General features: G+C 44.0%; 1 protein-coding gene across 2 annotated transcripts in view; it reads right to left on the minus strand.

The window, feature by feature from the left end:
- Positions 1 to 21216, minus strand: part of TRMT44 (tRNA methyltransferase 44 homolog) — a 26058-nt gene that overhangs the window by 2643 nt on the left and 2199 nt on the right. The window contains exons 2-8 of one of the 2 annotated variants that reach the window (XM_025195398.1): positions 20193 to 20383; positions 17252 to 17320; positions 11336 to 11443; positions 8506 to 8577; positions 3319 to 3425; positions 2109 to 2313; positions 626 to 1028 (exon numbers count right to left, since the gene is read on the minus strand). In XM_025195398.1, coding sequence (XP_025051183.1) covers positions 626 to 1028; positions 2109 to 2313; positions 3319 to 3425; positions 8506 to 8577; positions 11336 to 11443; positions 17252 to 17320; positions 20193 to 20383 — 1155 coding nt within the window. The remainder of the gene's footprint in view (positions 1 to 625; positions 1029 to 2108; positions 2314 to 3318; positions 3426 to 8505; positions 8578 to 11335; positions 11444 to 17251; positions 17321 to 20192; positions 20384 to 21216) is intronic. The other variant, XM_025195403.1, reaches the window with a different exon arrangement.

Below are 21216 nucleotides of genomic sequence, written 5' to 3' on the forward strand. Positions count from 1 at the left end.
CCTTTGCTGTTTGCTCTTAAGGGTTCACAGTGAAAATTTCCATAAGTAATGTGAATACAAAAGCTTGTGTATTCCTCAGTTTTTCATTGCAGCAGTGCTCAGAGTTCCCAGGGTGCTAAAGACCATGGGCCAGATTCTATTCTACCTGTACATCCACAATCACACAATAACAAACTGGTATTTAAAAAGTAATTCTCTGGGAATCATAACCATTTTATGTAAACTTCCAAAGAATATACTAACACTCTCAACAACAAAATGTAAATTATTTGTTGTTATAGTACAAGCACTTACTTAATATTTAAACATGGAATAGAAAAAGAATTTGGCAATAATACAAGAGAAAAGTTCAAATAAGGAGTGCAAAAATCTAAATAGTACAGTATATAAGGAGGTTAACAAGTAAGTCTTTGCAAATTCCTTTGCAGATAATTAATATTACTGCAATGTTTTCCAGCAGTCCCCACAATTAGCATGTTAAAAAGTCTCCTAAGAATTATATATTAAATTTAATATAGGAAACTATGACTAGCAAAACAACACTATCTACTGACTGGCAGTTATGAATCTCCGAAGTTTTAATAGGAAGAACCATTACATGTTATTCATATAAGGGCAATCTTACCTCCTCTATTCCAGGTATTCAGACTTCCATCAGGCAAATTACAGGGTTTTTCTTGGGTTGCACTTAACAATAAGTTAGCTACATCCAGAACCACATCATCTACAAAATCCCGAGGAAGAGTAGCACAGTTCCTCACTTGTTCTACTTTTTCTCTGGGCCGAAATCCAGATAGCCAGATGCCACTATCATCTATCTTAGTCTCATTTTCAGGAAATTCCAAGTCTGCTGCTTTGTCAACTGCACTCTTTTTTATGTTATGATTGTCACAGTGATTAGATCCAGCTCGTCTGTCCTGTGGGATGACAATGCAAGATTGACGGCTATTGATATACTGTGTCCGCTGCTTATCAATTAGAGATTCTTGAGTAGATGGATATGTTCTGGACTTGCCAATTAGGCATACCTATGTTAGCAAAAAAAAAAAAAAAGTTACTATTTGTACTAGGTGGTGTTTTACATACAAGTCCTGCCCACCCAATCAACAAATATTAGAATATGGTTGGATAAACTATTTACCATGAATTTAAAAAGCAGGGCATTATCCTGCTCCAGCTGTTTTGCAGGACCTGGCAGGTACATGCTTTCTTTCCACATCTACACTGCTGTAATCTACCCCTTTCACTGAAGGATAAGTTACCATGCTTTAACTAGAATTGCACAGAAGTAACCCGAGTCCATTTAGACACCTTATACATAGGAAAAAAACCCCTAACCTATGTGCCCACGTAATAAAATGCAGATTCTGCCCTAAAGAGCTCCTAATCTTAGCACATGACATGAGAAGAGGATAAAAACATCTACATTAGAGGAGAAATACATCTACTCTGAAGTAAGAGCATGCAGCATGTGATTACTACAGAGCAGCTGACATGGGGTAAAGTCCCAATGTCCTTTTTCACCTCTGGTAACTATTTTGCCTTTCACATTTTGAATTCTAAATGGGCGTTTACTGTTGGAATGTGATATTCGATAAAGGCTAAGTATTTATTTATTTGCATAGAGCAGGTATGAGTCCCATTCTGGGATGAGCACCCCATCTGTGGTAGGCTCTACACAAACACAGAACAAAAAGACAGTCCCCGTCCCAAAGAGCAATTGCAGCATCAAGTCTCAAGATCCTTCTGGGATTCAAATAGTGACAAAACCTGTACTGGGCAAACAAAGGCAGTGTGAGACCTTGAAGAGAAAGGGTGTAGAAGAGCAGGTGCATAACAAACTTTTCTCTCAATGCCCATACATATAAAAATAGCCATGTAAGAAGGGGGATGCAGCCCCTGGTGCTTATTTGGAGCCCTTTGGTGGGGGGACTAAGCATGCTGTGACAGACTTCCCAGAAGACAGAGGAATGATTTTATCCTCACTTGGAAAACATTGTTGGAAATAATGTAATCCACTGGGACCTAAGCTTCACTGCAGTCATTAGGAATAAAAGTTTGCATCCCTCAGCTAGCAGCATTTTAAAAACAATGTCATCCAAAATTACCCTTTTTGTTGAGGGAATTCGAAGACTGTCTTCTTCTACATTAAAGCCACATGCGCATCCCACTTGTGTAACAAAATCCAGATACTCTCTGTACTGTGTCTTCTTGCTCTGCCTTCGGTTATATTTTCCATGAAAATCAAAGAAGCAACAAGGCAGTACAAAGTAGCAACAAGAATATGAAGACCTGCAAGAAGGGTATGGGCTTCTGAATAAAATGTTATAGGAAACCACTGCAATGAAAATACATAAAACTTCGTCAACAACCCCTCAGATACAAGCAACAAAAACATTTTCATGCAGTAATAGAGCTTCCAGGCCAAGCAAGAAGTGTTTCTCCTTTGGAACTCCAAAAGTGAAACAGTCTCTGATTAAACCGAATGTTTGCTCTAGTGATTTACCATACCAGCATAGTTTAATACCTAGGGACCTAGTTCTGCAAACTACGCACCACAACTAGTTGCAATGAGAGAATTCAAAGTAACACAAAGTCTTATAATAAATGTTTACTGCAATGGGGCTGAAATTTAAGGAGCAAATACCTTATTGTATTTCTTGTCATCTCACAAGTATGCTCTTTTATTAAGGGTAGCTGTCATGATGGTTATAGTAGTGAAATGCTTCTCAGGCACCTTAATGGAATCTATAAGGGGTCTGCAATGCTTTTGGGCTGAGTGCCAAAAATCCCACAACCTGGACTTCAAAGATGTTGGCATGCCAGGGCAGACAGCAGGGGACCCTTGGGGGGGCCTGATCCTTGTTGCGGCTGCGCAGCCCTGTCCCCTTTTCTGCTGTGCTCCCCAAGGTGTGCGTGTGGCCGCTGCTGGCAACAAGCCAAGCCAGGGCTCCAGACCACAGTGCACCAGTTGCAGCCTCCCAGCTACCTCCCACAAAGCCTGCCCGCAGCAGGGCTTCCAGCTTCTCCACCGCCTGCTGTGAGCAGCCTGGGCTTCGTGGCTGGCAGCAGCTGCCCAGAACCTGGACCAACGGTGGTGTGCCGAACAAAATGACCTCACATGCCATGCTCTGGCCTGCATGCCAGGGGCTGCCAACCCTGGGAATATATAGTGTTTTGTGCAAGCAATCATTAAACCTGCAAAAGACACAAGCTGCAGACCCAAAAGATATAGTTTTAACAGGTCATAGATGTAGTAAAGTTCCCACTAAAAACAAAACAGAAACAAATACTGCCCCCCCTTCCCCCCTTCCATACCTTGCTGCTATTACAGGTACCCATGGTGTTAGCTCATCTGAATGGTTTCCTATTAGCCAGTCAACATCTGGAAACAGGTAACTCCCACATGGTTTGACTGCACATTCCTGTTGAGAGGAAGGTGCATTTTTTGATGGATGCGTTTAAACACAGTAAATTTGATACCACAGCAACAATATGAAACCCTAAACAAAGACAGATTTCAGGGTGAACAACAGTAAAATGTGAATGCACCAATATTTTCCCCAATTGCATTGTAAGAAACATTTTTGCCATGCAAGGATTTTTTTTTTTAAACTGTTTCAAAGAATTAATGGTTACACCCAAAATAATAGTCAGGTGTAAAGCTGCACTGACAGTTTAATATGGCTGCACAAACAATCAAATGACCTAGGAGAATTCTCCTGGGTTTGTTCTCCGGGTAGAAAAACTTACCCATAGATGCCTGAACAGACTTTTGAAAAGTTGAGCTGTTGAAGAGAAGCGAGTTTGCAGTGCTGATGCTGCACAGCCATGGGGCCCCTGTGCACACAACTCAGGGTGCTCTGCAGGCTCCCAAGTCAGCCTGGCAACAGTGCACAAGGAAGCCCCGATTGGCTGATCCAGATTGCTCAGGGTCAGCCTGCGTCTCCTGCAGCACAATGTGCGATTGTGAAGGGGACATGTTCTGTTCCTTGCTGGAGCAGAGGCCAGTGAGCAACACATTGTTTTCTGCAGGCGGAATAGGGACAGAAGCAAAGCACCCTGGCATGCCAAAGGACTGTGTTGTGGCTTCTCTCAGAGAAGAACATGTACTAATATTCACTCTTCCAGGAGAAACTCTCCTGGAAGTAGTTTAACCCCGGTTGTCCCCAAGTTATCTTTTTGCTGCTGCAGTGGCCATTTTTGCTCGGAGAAATAAAAGTCCTGAACATCTATATACTTGTTGTTTCTCCTGGTACAGAATGGTATAAGTGTGACTGTACTTCCCTACCATTCTTCTGGTGTCAGTTATCCTTTTGTACCTTAATCTTCCAACTGCACCACTTCAATTGCAGCCCTTCAGGATACATACGTTTGCCCACAGCCTAGTGCACGATTCAGCCTAGTAGAGATTCTCTGTTCTGCTTCTCCCAAAAAAGGACTCCTATTTCCTTAAACATGTTTTTCCTACCAAGCAGTCCCTTTCATATGTCTCTATGGATGCTATTCACTGCTGCTTCAACTTGCCTCAGAGCAGTTGCACAGTGCACCAAATCACAGGGCTACTTGTGTGTGCGCCCATGCAGAGAAACAGACTTTGATTTGGGAGTCCTGATAGAGTGTGAGGACAGCTATGTGGTGGAGAGCTGGCAAAGAGGAGAGAGAAAACTGGATTTTTTTTTTTGAGAAATATGGATATTGAGCTGGAGAAACAAACAGGGATGAGAGGTGCTAAGTTTAGAAAAAAATATACATTTTAAGTATATATCAAGGACCTTTGAAGGGGAACTGGGGTAGATTTGGAAATTAAAAAAAAAAAAAAAAATCAGTCAGTGAAGTATGAAACAAGGATTTTAAGCCTGCTTTACCTGCAGAGTCTGGTGAACTCTGGAGCCACTACCCCTACATCCATTTTATATGTAATGCATGCTTTTTATTTATATTGACATGAATTTTATTTACCTAGACTAGATGCACATATAAACACACATACTACGCAGAGCTTCAGAATCTAATGGTAAAATGGTTGCCTACACTGTAGGTCTGTGACAAAATGGAAAACTACACAGCACTGGGGAACACCAATGGTGGCATTGTCAAATATACCCATAGTTTATAACTATGCAGAGAAGTGATGGGGTCTAGTAAATGACCAATGCAAACAAAATGGTTTTATTTCAAAACTGCCATTATTTTCTGAAACATCCTTGTATAAACACACAGTAAACCCTTAACAGATGTTATGCTTAAGATATGATTAACTGGTTAATCACGTCTTAAGTAGTGACCTGATCACACATTCATTCATTTAATGGACTGAGAAAACAGCCACAAAACAGGGAATAAGCCGCAAACTTCATAGGAGCGCTGGCCACACCTTCAGGTTAAGGTGTGATGGGAACCAGCCACAAAATGTGTTTAATAGCATTATTGCTGTTTCCCATCACACCTTAACCTAAATGTGTGGCTCCCAGCCTCAGGAGTACACTGGAGCCATTCAAGACTCTGGTGGGCTCCTTAGTCTGGGAGTACCAGTCAGCTGACCGAGGCTTCCAGCTTGCTGGGAGTGCACTGGAACGCTCGACTCCCATGGCTGGGAACCCTGGTCAGCTGATGATCGGCTCCCAACCATGGGAGTGCATAGAGCCCTTGGTTCCGAAGTGCTCTTTCATTTGAGCACTGATTGGCTGACCGGGGTTTCGAGCCAGGGAGCCCTTGGAAAGGCTTCATGCATAGCTGTAGCAGACAAGGGCTCCAATGTGCTCCCCCAAAATGGGATCCCCCCCACCCCCCCAGCATGGGGAATGCAGGGAACCTCTTGGCTCCCATGGCTCGGAAAGGCAATTACTCAGTGCTCCCAGATGGAAGAGAACCCATCAGCTGACCAGCACTCCCAGCCATGGGAGTAGATGGGAGCCAAGGCACTCCTTCAGCTGGGAGCCATAATCACCTGACCAGTGCTTCCAGCCACAGGACTACACAGGAGCCAAGCTTGCTCATTATCCTGAGCTGGACTGGCAATATGGCATGATTGGAATGTGATCCTCAAACCCTCATTTATGCCTTCTGCAATGCATGTGTAGCATGGCAGGTGGCACGACTGTTGGGACTGCACATCAGATCCCATAGTGCCTTAATTTAATGTCTGTCAATGGCCTTTAACACATGCACACATCTTCCTGCTCACCAGGTGGTTGTATGTAAACCCAGGTGTACTAAGCCAAAGTATTAGGTAAATGTTTTTATGGTCTGTGAACAAATTACCACCTACAGCAGATTTCAGTTTTGATTGTTCGTTGCTGAACTAGTATAGATTAGCAACACTGTACTCTGCATTTAGATAATTGTACATAATCAGATTTTTATTCATCACATTTGACAGCAGTTCGGTGCTGTGATGTGCCACCTGTTACACTCGAATATAATTTCAGTATTGGCACTGAATGCTACAGATTGTAGTATTTGTCCCATAACATGTGCTTTTAAAGAAGTCACACAATACGAAAAAAACTTCTGAAGGTAACAGAAAGGTACTATGAACAGGTGCTTTCTTCTTTTACAGATCCTGTTGTTTAAGATTCTCTTAGGCACAAATGGAGGTGATAACATTTGGTTTTGTCTCTTATTCCTACACAAAATAATCCTTATATGGCAGGTCTATAGGTTTTCTGTCTGACTTATATCTTAATTGGTGTATGTTTATTTAACCAAGACTAATAAACAATATGAAAACTAATAATGATTATGTAATGGAAAAAAAGAAAAAGCAAACACTTTTCCTCTTTGTCCTATTACTATGCAGTTAAGAGCCTGATACTTCCAAGCACTGACTCTCAATGTAACTCAGGAGAGATAGGGTTCTTGGCATCTAGAGGGACAGTGCCATATGGACACGATCCTCTCCAAATGAACTGGCAAAGCTCCCAAAGATGAAAACTCCATGATGCTAAGACAGGACCTAAATGAATAACTATCACTAGAACAAACAGAACCTTTGTTAGCTGTGACATTGGCACAAACATAGCTTAAAGAGAATTAAAAACACAGTAACTTGCTGCACTAGCCTTTCAGACCAAGAACAAGGAACTTAAAGAATCCTTTAATAAAATGCATAAGCAGTATTTGGAGCATAGACTGCAACACAAGATTCTTCCCATCTCAGACATACACTTCACTGGGCTAGAATCATATTCCCTCTTGGTCCTATTCATTTTACATGTTTGGCTGTACAGTTGAAACAGCTTTAAGCAGAGGGATGATAAATGCTGCCTCTTCCTCTCCTGTTGGATCAGGGGCACCACCTTGGGTGACTTGGAGACGTGAGGTTGAGGGAAGGATTACAACCCATCTCCAACTTCCTTGTCATATGCTCCAACTAGACCGCTCCATAAAATACCACCAGCACCACCTCCACCTACTTCTCCCCACTCTCTCCCCAACCTTAAAAAAAGAAAAAAAAAGAAAAAGGAAAAAGAAAATGGCTATTCTGCTGTGCTTTGTGCTGAACACAGTTGTTCTCAGGGCATGCTAGGTTTACTGTAAGCACTCCTTCCATATCAGGCCTCTTAAACTTAAGCATGCTGATGCCTTAGTTGTTTGTCCCAAATGGACAGAAGGATGAAAGAGGCACTGAGATTTGCTTCACTTCAGGGTATGTGCAGTGGCTTAATTTTAGGTGCCAACAGAACTTCATTGGTGAAAACAGGCATATAAGCAATACTTTTTAGTAGGAAGACAGTCAGGAGTCTAGAGAAAAGGAAATGGGGAAAACAAGAAAAAAAAGGCAACTGTCCATCACTAGGAAGATTTGATAAATGCTAACAATGCATGGCTGGATTTAAAGTGAATGTTCCTGTGCTGCAATTGTTCCTGTTCTCATAAAAATGCTAATGTGGAGTTTGAAAGATAATCCCTCTTTCAGACTCACTTTCCTGTCCAGTTTTCTAGAGGTTATTATTGTAATGACTTACTACAAATTGACTATAGCAGATGATTGTTCCCTTTAAGATTCAGCAACAATGCCCCTCAAAAATGACACTTATCACTGTGAAAGGCTAGAGACCAGAATCACTTTCAGAGTAATTCCATTAATAACTTCTAGAAAAAAAATGCATGATTCCTGATCTTTAACATCCTTTATGATAGCAATATATGGTGCTGTCGCCCTAGTACTATATATACTAAATAGGATTTGACTGAAATATCAATGGGTGTCTACGCACGTTAAGATATCACACTAATCCCCAACTAAAAGTATAAGAAAATTGAGAATATGCAATAAATAAATATCCAATAAATAAGGGTCACCTGCCCCTCAGGCCCTCAACAAGGGCTTCAATATGTTTGTCCCACAAAACATCCCCATGTTGAACTGAACTCATTGTAGCTGGCTGGTCAATAGATGTATGTGCTAATCTGTATTTGCACTAAATTTGTTTGTTGCAATAAATGGCAAATTAATGAATAAAATAGATAATGTATGATTGACCCAGGTTTTAACAATACCTCTAAATGTGTTTGAGGTCCATACATGTCCCATATTTTTCTTCGTCTCACATCAATTCCTTTGCCTGGATGCTGAAATATATAGTTAATAGTTAAAAATTAAAATACTATCTTACATTCTTTTCATCACAGATTTTCAAGGAAATTTACCCAGTCATTTCACAAACTACATGAAAAAGCCACCCCATCCACAACAAAATTAATCTATTTCTGTGAAACAGGGTACTGCTTCACTATGTAGGCCAGAAACTGAACAGCAGGTCGAACAGAGAGAGGCAAAGTAGGTAGTCAGAAAGCACCCAGTTTGAAATTTGCCCAGGGTGTAATGTTAGGAAAATGCCATAGATACTTATATGAACAAAAGTAACAAAGGTTTTGGTTTTGCGTGAAAACCTAATATGTAATGCAATAATGCTAAGCCCTTGTTCAAGAAATCAGTGTTACCTATGGAATCCTACCTAAACAGTGCCAGCTTATAGTACAGGCTCGTCCGAAACACATTTACCATTGGCAATTCACAGGACAAAGTTAGGAAATAGGAAAAAGTCTTGGGTCCTTATATGAATTAAAAGAGGCATAGTATAGCTTTTTGTTTGTTTGTTTGTTTGTTTAATCAAAACTTATCAGGTTAGCAATCTTGCCCTGGGTTCTGGAGAAATGCTACCTGTTTCATTCTCAAAGACGGGCACAGCCGGGCAGTTTTGCATCATGGGCAGCAAGGGCACAAGAGGCAGTGGCACCCAGGACTGGTGTCCTGCTCGCCACCCCTCTTTCCCAGTTATGCTATTGCCCAAAAAGCGCTGACTTTAAATACCGATTCACCCAAACATGTTTACTGTATGACAATCAATGGAATCTTTACATAAGGTGCCATGGCTGCAAACTGAACCAAGAAACAAGAAATAAATTAACAACCCAACTTTTGTTCTAAGACTCCTATTTACATTGGATAGACAAAATAAAGACATGAATGGGAAAAAAAAAAAAAAAAAAAAATCAATAAATGTTTCATGGAATTCCTACAGTCTATAAGATTGTACCAACACATCAGTCCCATGCCGGATCGGCACCAATATAAGGAAAATTGACAGTATCGGCAATCAGCTTTTTTTGGCTGATGTGACCAAGAATTTCATCGATAAACACCCCGTGCATGTACGCAGTCACAACGCAGCATGCAGGCAGCCAAGAGCACAGCCCGGCAGTGTGGAGAGCAGACAGGTCTGGCTGGTAAGTCTGTTATGAGGGAAGAGGTGTGGGCATGAATGACATGTGCCCCCGGCAGCTGGGGAGGCACGGCGGCAGCGGGAGTGTGGCAGCAGTAAGCTGGGGAGCTCACATAGATGCCGCCAGCAGGGGGAGGAGGGGGAAGGGGATGGCGAGTGCTGACCAAGGGTTGGTGACCACCCACAGCAGTGGCCAGCGGGGACTGTGGACCGCCCACAGACACCGCTGGCAGCAGGGTGGAGCCTTTTTGTAGGGGGTGCACCACCATGCTCAAGGGGTGCATGTGCACCCCCTTCATGTTGCCCCTGGGTGGGGGGGGCAGAGCGAGGCCCCCACGGTGAGGGAGGGAGTGGGGCTGCGGCAGGTGTTGCACAGCCAGGGCGGGGCGCAGAATGGGACAGAGCTGAGCTGCTGGTTTGGGGGGTGCAGCAAGGATGTGGCCAGCTCCCGTTGTTCCATGCACCCTGGGAGGGCACGAGGCGGGGGGGAGGGGGAGGATGCCCCCAGATCTGTGTGCAGGACAAGGGTGAGCTACCACTGCAGGCTGGGACTGGGCTGGGCTCTTCCTGGCAGGAGGCTGGGCCAGACTGCACTTGGGGTGGGTGGTGGCAGGATTGGGAGGGGGATTATGGGAGGCCTATGGCGAATTTTGGGGTGGCTGCAGCCACCCTCCCCTAGCCCCCTCCCCGCAACGCGGCCACCCCCCCTGAGGGGCACCAGCCCCCCGCCGGGAAAAGCCTGGCCCCGCCACAGCCTGCAGTGGCAGCACACCCCTGCCCCAGCTATGTAGTGCCTGCCTCTGCCCCAGCCCCAGCCCCACTCCCTCCCTCACTGTGGGGGCCTCAGGATGCCCCCCACACCCCTTCCCTCTTCCCCCACAACAGGCTTACCAGCTGGACGCTACTCTCCAAGCTGCCCGGCTGCATATCAGCAATATCAGTATCGGCTGATATGGCTCGTTAAAAATCAGCCATCGGTATCAGTCCAAAAAATATCTGTCTGTGCACCCCTAACAGTCTTATACATTTTTTATAACAATTAACATTCTTGCAGAAGTTTTCCTAACGACAAAGAATTTTATGAGATGAAAAAGAAAGAGCAATTTCCCTAGGTTTTGATAAAACTCACTGAACTTCTTTGTTTGTTCCATATATTTCTGATATCAAATAGCCTCCTTTAGAACCTAAATGTTGTTGTGCCTCCTTTCTTTCTATGCACAAACAGAAATTTATTGTTTTCACAATTAAAAATTAAGGCTTTGATTTTTTGCTTTTGTTATCCCTGGGGTTTTTTCCCCCCCCAATATCAGTGAAGGTATGGAAAAATCTCTTGTAGCCTTGTGGAATAAACTGTAGCTTTATGTTTTAATTACTTAATTTACATTAGTCCTAAGCCAGCAACATGTTCATTTCAGAGACAAGCACGTCTTCTACAAATGAATAATAAGCCAGTAATAATTTTTGTTCCTGATGACTAGGGAGGTTCACAAATATGCTCTAGTAGTGCTACTGAAGTACAGTCTGTTATCAAACTCTTGGATAAATGGAACACAGAATTAGAAAAATGACCATCTCCAGTTGTATTTAAAAATAATTATACTTACCCCTTCTCTGCTTAGAATGTGAACCAGCAAACCATTTCCACATCCAAGATCCACAAAAGACTGTTTCTTAGACAAGCCTTTTTCTGCTCGCTCCTCCTCCCAAAGGATCTAAGCAAAGACAAAAAGGACAGCAAATCTGTCATCTTTTGGAGCATTTTATAGCAACTAAGGGCTAGGTCCAATTAAGACTGGGTCACGTAGCCCCAGAGTGGAATCCAGAACCTTCCCGTAGATTTCTAAGCTCCTTATATAGTGCATGGACAAAGGGTGGACCTCTGGATAGGATCCTCAATAATTAACACACTGCTCAACGAGCTCCCTAAGACAGACAATAGGAAATGATGAGGAAAGAGGTACACCTGAAAGCCCACACAGTCTGGGGGCTTTAGGTACCTTATTTTATGTAGCAGAAAGGCACCTCTAGCCACTTGGGATTCATATCCCAAAATCTGTTCCCCAAATCTGACCTTTCAAAGATATGAGCAAGGCTTTTTTTAAATGACAGCACATAAAAGGGGCAGTCATGCCCCTTTTATATAGCATTCTACTGGTTAGAGCACTCCTGCCCCCATGAGCTTACTAGCTCAGTGCTGCTTGGGATCAACAACAGGGTGGAAGGAGAAGTGGCGTGGGGCTTTTCACGGGAGAAAAGAGAAAGAACATGATCTTACAAAGAGCTAGGTGCTTTTGTGAACTGCTATGCACCCCCAACTGCATCAAAAACAACAGAAGTTGAGATTTTTCAAGGCTATGCAGATGGGGCCCAATGGATGCATTAGTATGAGATTGGGGTGTACTTGGTACTATAGTGTGAAACAGGGGTGTACTTGGTACTTGAGACAGAGAAGGAATTCTTCCTGAGCTACACATCAAAGAGCTACTCGGCACAGTTCACAGACACTCTCATGGACCCAGAGGGACAGCCTTCCATCTTCAGTTCCCTCTGTGCAAAAATGAAGTTTATTTCCTATCCATGGGGATTTTGTTACCATTTTGTACCATCTATACTTTTCCCAGAGCTGACAAAGGGACTTTGATCCCAAAAGCTTCCAGAAAAGGACAATTTTCTTGTGATTTTCCAGTTGGTTTAATAAAAGGTATCATTTTGGAACCAAGAGTTCTAGTTTTTTGTACGTCTTAGTGTGAGATAAGATCACAAACTGCAAGCAGGTGAAACTCCACAGCACCTGGTGAGAGGCACAAATGAAGCATACCCTAAGCCAGTGGTTTTCAACCCGGTCCATGTGGCGCATCTAGGGAGTCTGCAAAAGGTAAAGATGGCTGTAAAGACGGTGGCACTGACTGAAGGGGAAGTGCCCCAGTGCCGCTGCTCCAGCTCCCTCCATTGCCTGAGACTGCCTGAGTACCAGCAGAAGGCAGCCCAGTGCCAGCAGGCAAAGCATGTGCTGCTGCTGGTGCTCCAGCTCCTCCCTGTGGCCAGAGTGTACCCTAGCATCAGCAGCAGGCAGTCTGGAGCCACGGAGGGAGCTGCTGCTGCCTGCTGTGCTTGGGAGGCCTCTGACCATGGGGGAGCTGGAGCACCAACAACAGGCAGATAGTAGGCAGGGTGAGGTTGGGTAGCATCACCTCATCCTGTCCCTGCCGCTGCCTCAAGTGAAATCCAGTGCCACTGTGAAAGGAAGATCCAAAGAGGGTCCATACCCCCATTCTCCATTTTTAGGGGGTCTAGTGACTAAATAAAAGCTGACAACCACTGCCCTAAAGTAATATAGCAGGCTTGTCTGGCAATCAGAAAATTGTCCCACAGGCTGAAAGGGCAGAAAATCATTGCAGCTAATCTCAGCAGTTGTCCATGCTGTGTCAGTAAGTGGCTCTGTAATGACAGGCCCCTAACTGGGGGAAAGCCTGAGAGTAACAATGTGGAAAGTCTTAATGAAGTGAGAAAAGCTGAGCAAGGACTGGGCAACAATGTAACCAATATAATTAGACGGGACAAGCTGTGGGAATTAGCATGCTTACACTATTTTGAGTGGTGCAATTAATATTGAAATCCCTGGAATTTGGCAAATGGCTAGTGCAGTGGCAATCAACCTACCACTTGTGGGCCAGATCTGGCCCCCAAAGTGACTACATCAGGCCCATGGTACAAGGCATCAGCAACAGGCAGCTCAGCCCTACACATCCCCTTCCTTAACCTGTGCTATGCTGCTGATTCTCCTCCACAGCCATCCCTGCTCTCTCCCTCAAATGAATTTTACAAAAGGTACCTCAGTCAATCAGATAGCTATTTTTTGCCTACAAAAAAAAAATATTAGGACTGCTTTGAATATAGAATTGATATTTGTGCCTTGGATTCTTGTTATATTGGCTGGTTTCAGGAATATTCACAAGCACCTTCCCTTCTGTAAATTGTTATTTTGGTGTAATTCCATCAAAATACCAGCTTGTATTTATATTTTAAAGTTTATAGATCATGATGCAAAACGTGGGCATGGTAATACTGCAAGGTGCCAATCATAGCTTACACAGATCAAGCTCCAGAATAAGATCTTCAAAATGCAAACGGGGCAAGTGTCTAGTATACATGCTAATCTGCAGAAATACCACTGGTTAAATTTACAAGCAACACTACAAAGTATATCTTTAGAAAGTGTTTCCTTAGCGATTCTGTCAATTCTGATGTTCTTAGCCTGTAGTAATAAAGCTGCATCCCCCCTAGTCCTGATAATGCTTTTGTTGACTATTAAATTATAACACAGTTGCATTTTTATAACACTTTATCAAGTATCACAAACACCATTTTACAAATGAGGTAAAAAACAAAAGGGAGCACACAGAAGTTATAGCCCAGCTTTTGTTAAGCCACTTAGGATATTTTTTAACTTTTTCCTGATGAAGTTTAAAATGGCTGAACAACTTAGGAAACCTAGGACCATTTTCATATTACCTACATTTACCCCATAAATAAGACATGCCCGTCACTTTGGGAAGGCACAATAAAGGAAAAAGATTTTTCCAGAATCTGAACTGCTACAGCCCAGGCTCACCATAGCTAAATGCTCTTGACCAAATGCAGGGGCAGAGTCCACTCCAAATTGTCACTCATCTTCTAGCTGCAGTTCCACACTTGGAGGTTTAACCCACAGCCATAAATGGACTGGCTGCAACCTTTGGCTACTCAGCCAAAGTGTATTATCACAGCCACTACTAAATTGATGGGGAGTAAACCTGTAGCTATAGAACAGCAGCTAGAGGGTGAACTCCATTCATCCGTGTGTGGGCTCTACACAAAGCCCAGCCCAGCATCCCTCCCAACCCCCCAGCCCCACCCCGTTCCCCCTCCAGCAGCCATTCCAGTATCCTCATGCTTTTATTCTGGTGAAGAAATCAGTTTCGTTGCTTAAAATAAGCATTCCTATTTTGGAAGTTTCTTTTTGGGAAAAAGGTGTGTGTGGTAAATGACTAAGTGCAGTAGCTTCTGTTCTTAGAGTGTGTCCACGATGCCAAGAAGTAGGTGGCACTAACTCAGAGCAGGTAAAGTACTTCAATCCCCGAGCTAGCTCATGTGGTTATCTCCACATTGCATTGGACATAGCTCTAGTTATGGCAGTGCAGATGGTCAGCAAAATTTGCCAAAATGCCTAAGTAATGTATGGCCCAATTTTGAAAGGCATTCTTTGGTGACACAGAGAAATGAATCACTATACTCCATTTGCCATCCCTGACCTCCTGAACCTTACCTCTTCCAATATTCTGTTAATCTATTTCAATCCATGAACAGACTTTTTTCCTTCCCCCTGCCACGTCCCAGATCAGTGGGGCTGGGCAGGGGTCAACCCACAAGTCTTAGACACAGCCACCACCTGCCTGAGGCTCCAGTGTCACAGCTGCTAAAGCATGGGTTCTTGCCTGTGCTCTGACAGCTGAGGCAAGAAGCCCTGCCCTGGTAGCTGAAACACCAGCAAGAGCGAGTGGCTTTGAGAACCAGCCTGGATGATATGGAGTGGGGGGTCAGCCACCAGAGCTACCCCCTACTTCCCTATCAGAGAGCTCCAGTACTGTACAAAGGGTGACCTGACTCCCCCTGCCCTTTGAACAGTATCAGGGATCTTCAGTACTGTTTGGAAGATGGTGCAGATTCTGCCATTTGAGCAGTCCTAGAGATTTCCAGGGATGCTTGCAAGGGGTCTAGATTCTAGGTGCCCCTTAAAACAGTCTTAGGACAGTTCTCCTCACCCTGCCACCTTTGCAGGGTGGAAAGCTGTCCTTGGACAGGGGCTGCTTTGTGGCAGTTGCCAACTGCTCCTTGACAGCCTCCCAGAGGGCTGGGAATACCCAAGAAGCAGCCCTCTATTGTCCCCTGGCTGCAGAGCTCTTCTCTGAGGAGTTTCTGTAACTCTCCAGCCAGGGGAATGGAAAGTCTGCACACCTCCCTTTAAGACACTTTCCTAGCTTATCCATACCCTAAGTCAACAACAACCTCTTGTAGTAGAGAACAACAAAGGCTGACCAAACACTCTTTGAAGTAGTTCTTTTTAATTGTTAATTGTTTTGTATTTATTGGTTAGTAATGCTGTCCCTTTCTTGTGTTATGAAGCAGCATAAAAATGGACTAATCAGCTTTCAATGTAGTTCTGATAAGCTTGAAAATCTGAAGTCCTATCTAAACCCTTTTCTTTCCATGACAAGTATTCAAGCTTTTGTGATCACTCATATGCAAATCCTACTATTCTAACTGTCTTTGTTGCCATTCCCTAAGCCAGGAGTGGGCAAAAATACAGTCCGCAGACTGGATGTGGCCTGCCAACTGAGTTTACCCAGCCCACAGGCTAGCGGCAGCACTCTACAGCAGGCCCTGGCCTCTATAGCTGCTACCCAGCACCAGCTCCAGCCTTTGCTGGCACTGCGGGGGATGCTGGGTGGAAGCAGCCCTGCCCACCTGCCTGCCTGGGGGATGGAGTTCAACCCACCCAAGGCCTGTAGGACTGGACTACATCTCCCAGGAGCCACAGAGGACAATGGATGGAAGCAGCCCTACCTGCTGTCCCGGATTCGTACAGCGCCAGCATAGGCCATGGCTGAAGCACTGCTCATCCAGGGCCTGCTGTGCAGGTGGGGCTGCTTTTGCCCAGCATCCCCAATGCAGCACCTGGGACATGCAGCACCCTGGGCCTGCAAAGCCAGACTGCATTTCCCAGGTGCTGCAGGGGACACTGGGCAGAACCAGCTCCACCCACCTGGTACTGCATAGCAGGCCCTGAACAAGCCACGGGAGACAGTCTGACCACAGGTCTCCGCACTGTCTCATCCCACACCACCATCAGGGCTCCTGGGAGCCATGTGAGTGTGTCTGTGTGCGCACATGTATGCGTGTGTGTTTAAATGCGTGCATCAGAAGCCTTAATGGCAAGGTGGGACAGCACCAAGGCCCAAAGTCAGGTGAAAACCTGTTCCCCCAGCTGCGCACATGACCGCATATGAAGGGTTTGGGAAGCGGGGACCAGAGCATGCTACAGCCCTGGGTAGGCTTATGTCCCTGCTCTGGCACCAGCCCTGGCCCTACCGCAGGGGGTATGCATGCATCTATGCATGCATACATGTGCGCATGTTTGTGTGTGAGGCCCTCAACAATTCACCAAAACTCACTAGGTGCCCCCCAGCCCAAATAATTGCCCAAGCTGCTCTAAGCTTTCTCTCAATCTTAGCTTAAAATAAGCAATTACCTCATATTCTAGGCTCTTTTAAAGCTTTGTCTGAGAACTTACCATGAACATTATGTACACCCGTTTCCTATTTATAGATCTGTAAAACCTATGAAGCTCTCAGTTATTCAATTATCAATGTACCAATGCATTGGCTTTGAACCCATTTAAAAAAATCTTTAAAAAGAACAAAATTCTGGCCTCATGAGATATTCTGGTATCTATATTGCATGTATACTGAGAAGTCACTTACAAGAAGATATGCAGCAATGGCAACATCTTCATATACAAATTTTTCAGGATCAGTTACTTCAGGCCACACCTGCAGATAAACAAGGAAAAATAATCTATTACTCTGCCATTGTTATAAACTGTCAGTTTAGAGAGTGCATTCAAATACCCAGATTTTCATAGTCCTCTACTCCAGTGGTTCTCAACCTTTTTTGTATTAGGACCCACTTGTAAATATCAGTGGCCAGCCCCAAACCCAGTGCCCCTCACTCCCGTCCCTCACTGGAACTCTGCCAGCCTGCAAGAGAAAAGCCATAGTTTATTGTGTTTTTCTCCTTTAAAGGAGAATCCATTTTTAAAGTCTGTTCACGACCCTTTCATATATTTTTGCAACCCACTTTTGGGTCTCGACCCACGGGTTGAGAAATGCTGCTCTAGTCTTTAACCCATTCAGTACCTTGTGGACTTTAACCTTCCAGTAGGCCTGTGTGAGTAGGCAGCTAATCAATCCGGCTTCGGATCCGGGCGCTTCAGATGCCAGCGATCCGATCCAGAGCTCCGGATCAGTTTCCTGCTTGGATCCGGCCAAAGTGGCTCCAAAGCTTTGGAGCCACCTCAGAGATCCGGCCATAGGATATAATGGGGAAATCAATGAAATATGTATAACTTTGTTGTTTTTTCTCTGATTTGGATGACACTTGCAGGGGTGGTAGTCTCTGCTGAGAACATGAAAGCTGCCAACTTTCAAGAAGATAGGTGCAGGGGCTTGGGGGAAGCTGCAGCCCAAATTCTTGAAAGCAAAGCTGCAGGCCTGCTAGCCCCTGCTGCAGCCATGAAGCCTGACAGCTGTCAAGGAGATAGGTGCAGGGGTTCTGGGGTCCCTCTAGCTGCTGACAGGCAAAACTTGTGACATGGGTGCTTGTGCAACTGACTGTCTCCATCTTGGGGCAGTTGATTGTCTGTATTGATTAACACAAAAAACACCAAAGTTATAGATATTTCATTGATTTCCCATTATACACTATGGCTGGATCTCTGAAGCTTTTCTGAAGCAGTTCAGAAGCTCCTAACTGCTTTGGAAAGCCTAAAGAAGCCAGCACTTTGATCCAGACATGCTGTTTCGGATGCCGAAGCGTCCGAATCTTCTCCGAATCTGAAGCACGGTCTGAAGCCTTGCATAGCCCTACCTTCCAGCTCAATCAAAAAAGTATTATTCAATCTTAGGAACATGAACAAGAGACTACATGATTTTTTGGGGAGTTGCCCAAGGGAGTAATTGGTGCGTGAACTTGGAGAGAGAGAGAGAGAATATCTTTCATTATTCAACTCAAACAAGTTTTCAGGAAAGACAGTTCTGAATATGCAACTTGCAATGACCAAACGAAAGCACGTGCCCTCTAGTAGAGAATACATGCGTTTGTTTGTTTATTGCATTACTCAGAAAGAAATCACATAGGCATAACTGAAAGAGCCAACCATTGTAAAGATTATGTGGCATTGTTTTATTACAAAAAGTAGAATTTAGTATAACAGAATTCTGAAGAATTAAAAAAAATAAACATAAAAAGGAAGTTAAGGGGTAGGAGACAGGATGTAGTTTTACCTCCACTTCACACCTGAGAAACTGAGGTACAGAAAAGGTTAAGCAATTTTCCATAGTCAGAATTTTCATATGAAGAAAGTCTATCACAAAGCTGGGAATTGAACCCAGATTCCCTGAGCCATAATCCACTATTTTAAATCATAAAATGAACATTTCTCTTTCTTTTATACTGATATCTGCACACCACTGGAAAGAATGTCCCTTCAACATTCGTATTGGTTGAAAAAGCACTTGTTGAATCTTCTCTGGTGTGACTTTTGAGCCATGAGTTCCAAAAAGCTAAACCCCTTTTTCAAAAAGCTTAGACGGCAATTTGTAAAGGTATGTAGATATCTTAAAGCAGCAGCACTTATAATACTGACCGAGTCTAATGACTAGCAAAACAACAAAAGAAAGGCAGTGCTTCTGTCAACAATTGCAAAAGCATCTGAGTAAATTAGGGTGAGTCTCCCTTGCACTGCACTAGCCTGGAGCAACCTAGTCACACTATGCTCTTTTCACCCTGGAGAATTAGTCCTCACAGAGATCTGTACTAATGCACTTGGGACTACATCTGGTAGAGCAACTAGTACATTTAGACTGTGTAGGACAGATGTACACACTGAAAAGCAACCATGGCATGTAAGAAACTAAGGCCATGTACAGGCATTACATTTCTACCAGGAGAATCACCCTTCTTCTGGTAGAAACGACAAGTGTATAAACAGTTGTTCAATTTTCCATGGGGGAAATATGTCCCCGCCCAGAAGACCTTCAAGGTGTCAACCTGAAATATCTCTCTTGTGAGAGAGTTTCTCTTGGAACAATGAATGCTTCTGTATTCATCTCCCAGTCTGGTCCAGGACGGGGGCAGCAGTGACTACCCAGCCTGGGGACTTTGCACTGTTGTTCCCCTCCCCACCATGACCCATCTGGGAATGGAGAAAAGCAATAAGGAAATGCTCCCCACCCTTTCCACAGACCAGGGCCTGCCTGGGAGGGGAGGGGGCCTGTAGGCAGCAGCCACACGGGAGAGAAACTCATCCTTGCACAGCACCTTAAAGCCAGGACCTACATCCCAGACCTGTCTCAGAACAATTTCTAACAGGTGAGATTTCTTAAAAATGTCCACCTGCTAAAAATGAATATCTGTTCAAGGCTTAAGTCTCAGTCGTTTTCAATTTTATTCCTCCAAACAAAGATCAATAATATAGAACTACATTGAATTCTCTTTCATATGCACAATACATCTTTAAATCAAGAACAAATTTTAATTTAATGAAATAAAACTTTTTTCTTTTAAGTAAAATCCAGGTTCACCGAGGTATCAACCCTTGTTCTGACAGAATATAACTCTGGGATTTATGGCCTTTACACTTACCTTCACCATCTCTTTGTATTTTTCCTTTAGTTCTTGATAAATCTTGCTGTATTTTGCCACAGAAATGAGTGAGAGTGTGCTTTTAAACTCACTCTGTTTTTGCTCTAGGGACCACTTAGCCAGTTTGGACAACAGTTCATTTCCCAACCATGTTGTTTTGGGATACACAATTCCATCTGAAACCCAGCTTTCTGGAGACGAAGTTATAACAGAGATAGACCTTTAAAATACATATAAAAAAAAAATCAAAATAAATTTTTCAAGGATTAAACCAACTTAATAAGGTATTTCAAGAAAAAAAATCAGAAGTCATTCTAAACTTAAGCTGTAGTACATTTATTTTTACATGAATCTTAGTTCTCACTTAGTCCTAACCAACTTCAGCAGAAACGAGTCAGACTAACACTAAGTACTCCTAAAAATCCTTCCGAAAGCATTGGGGACAGGAACTGGAGGAGGAGAAAAACAATTGATAATGACTGGGGTGCTCAACCTTTTGGTACAGCAGGCCAGATGGGACCTCATGTGTCAGGATGAGGCCCCACACCACCTCCATTCTACCTCCATTCGCCAGACTACCATGCGTAGACCCTGAGATGGTGCAGAGTCACTTGGAAGAACTGGATGCCTTTAAGTCGGCAGGCCCGGATGAGCTCCATCCGAGGGTGCTGAAGGCACTGGCTGACATCATTGCTGAGCCACTGGCAGGAATATCTGAACGCTCGTGGCGCGCGGGCCAAGTCCCAGAGGACTGGAAAAGGGCCAATGTGGTCCCCATTTTCAAGAAGGGGAGGAAGGAGGACCCGGGCAACTATAGGCCAGTCAGTCTCACCTCCATCCTTGGCAAAATCTTTGAAAAAATTATCAAGGCTCACATTTGCGAGAGCCTAGCAGGACAAATTATGCTGAGGGGAAACCAGCATGGGTTCGTAGCAAGCAGATCGTGCCTGACTAATCTAGTCTCTTTTTATGACCAGGTTACGAAACGCCTGGACACAGGAGGAGGGGTGGATGTCGTATACTT

Source organism: Alligator sinensis, unplaced genomic scaffold (assembly GCF_000455745.1).
Source record: "Alligator sinensis unplaced genomic scaffold, ASM45574v1 scaffold421_1, whole genome shotgun sequence".
Classification (NCBI taxonomy): Eukaryota; Metazoa; Chordata; order Crocodylia; family Alligatoridae; genus Alligator; species Alligator sinensis.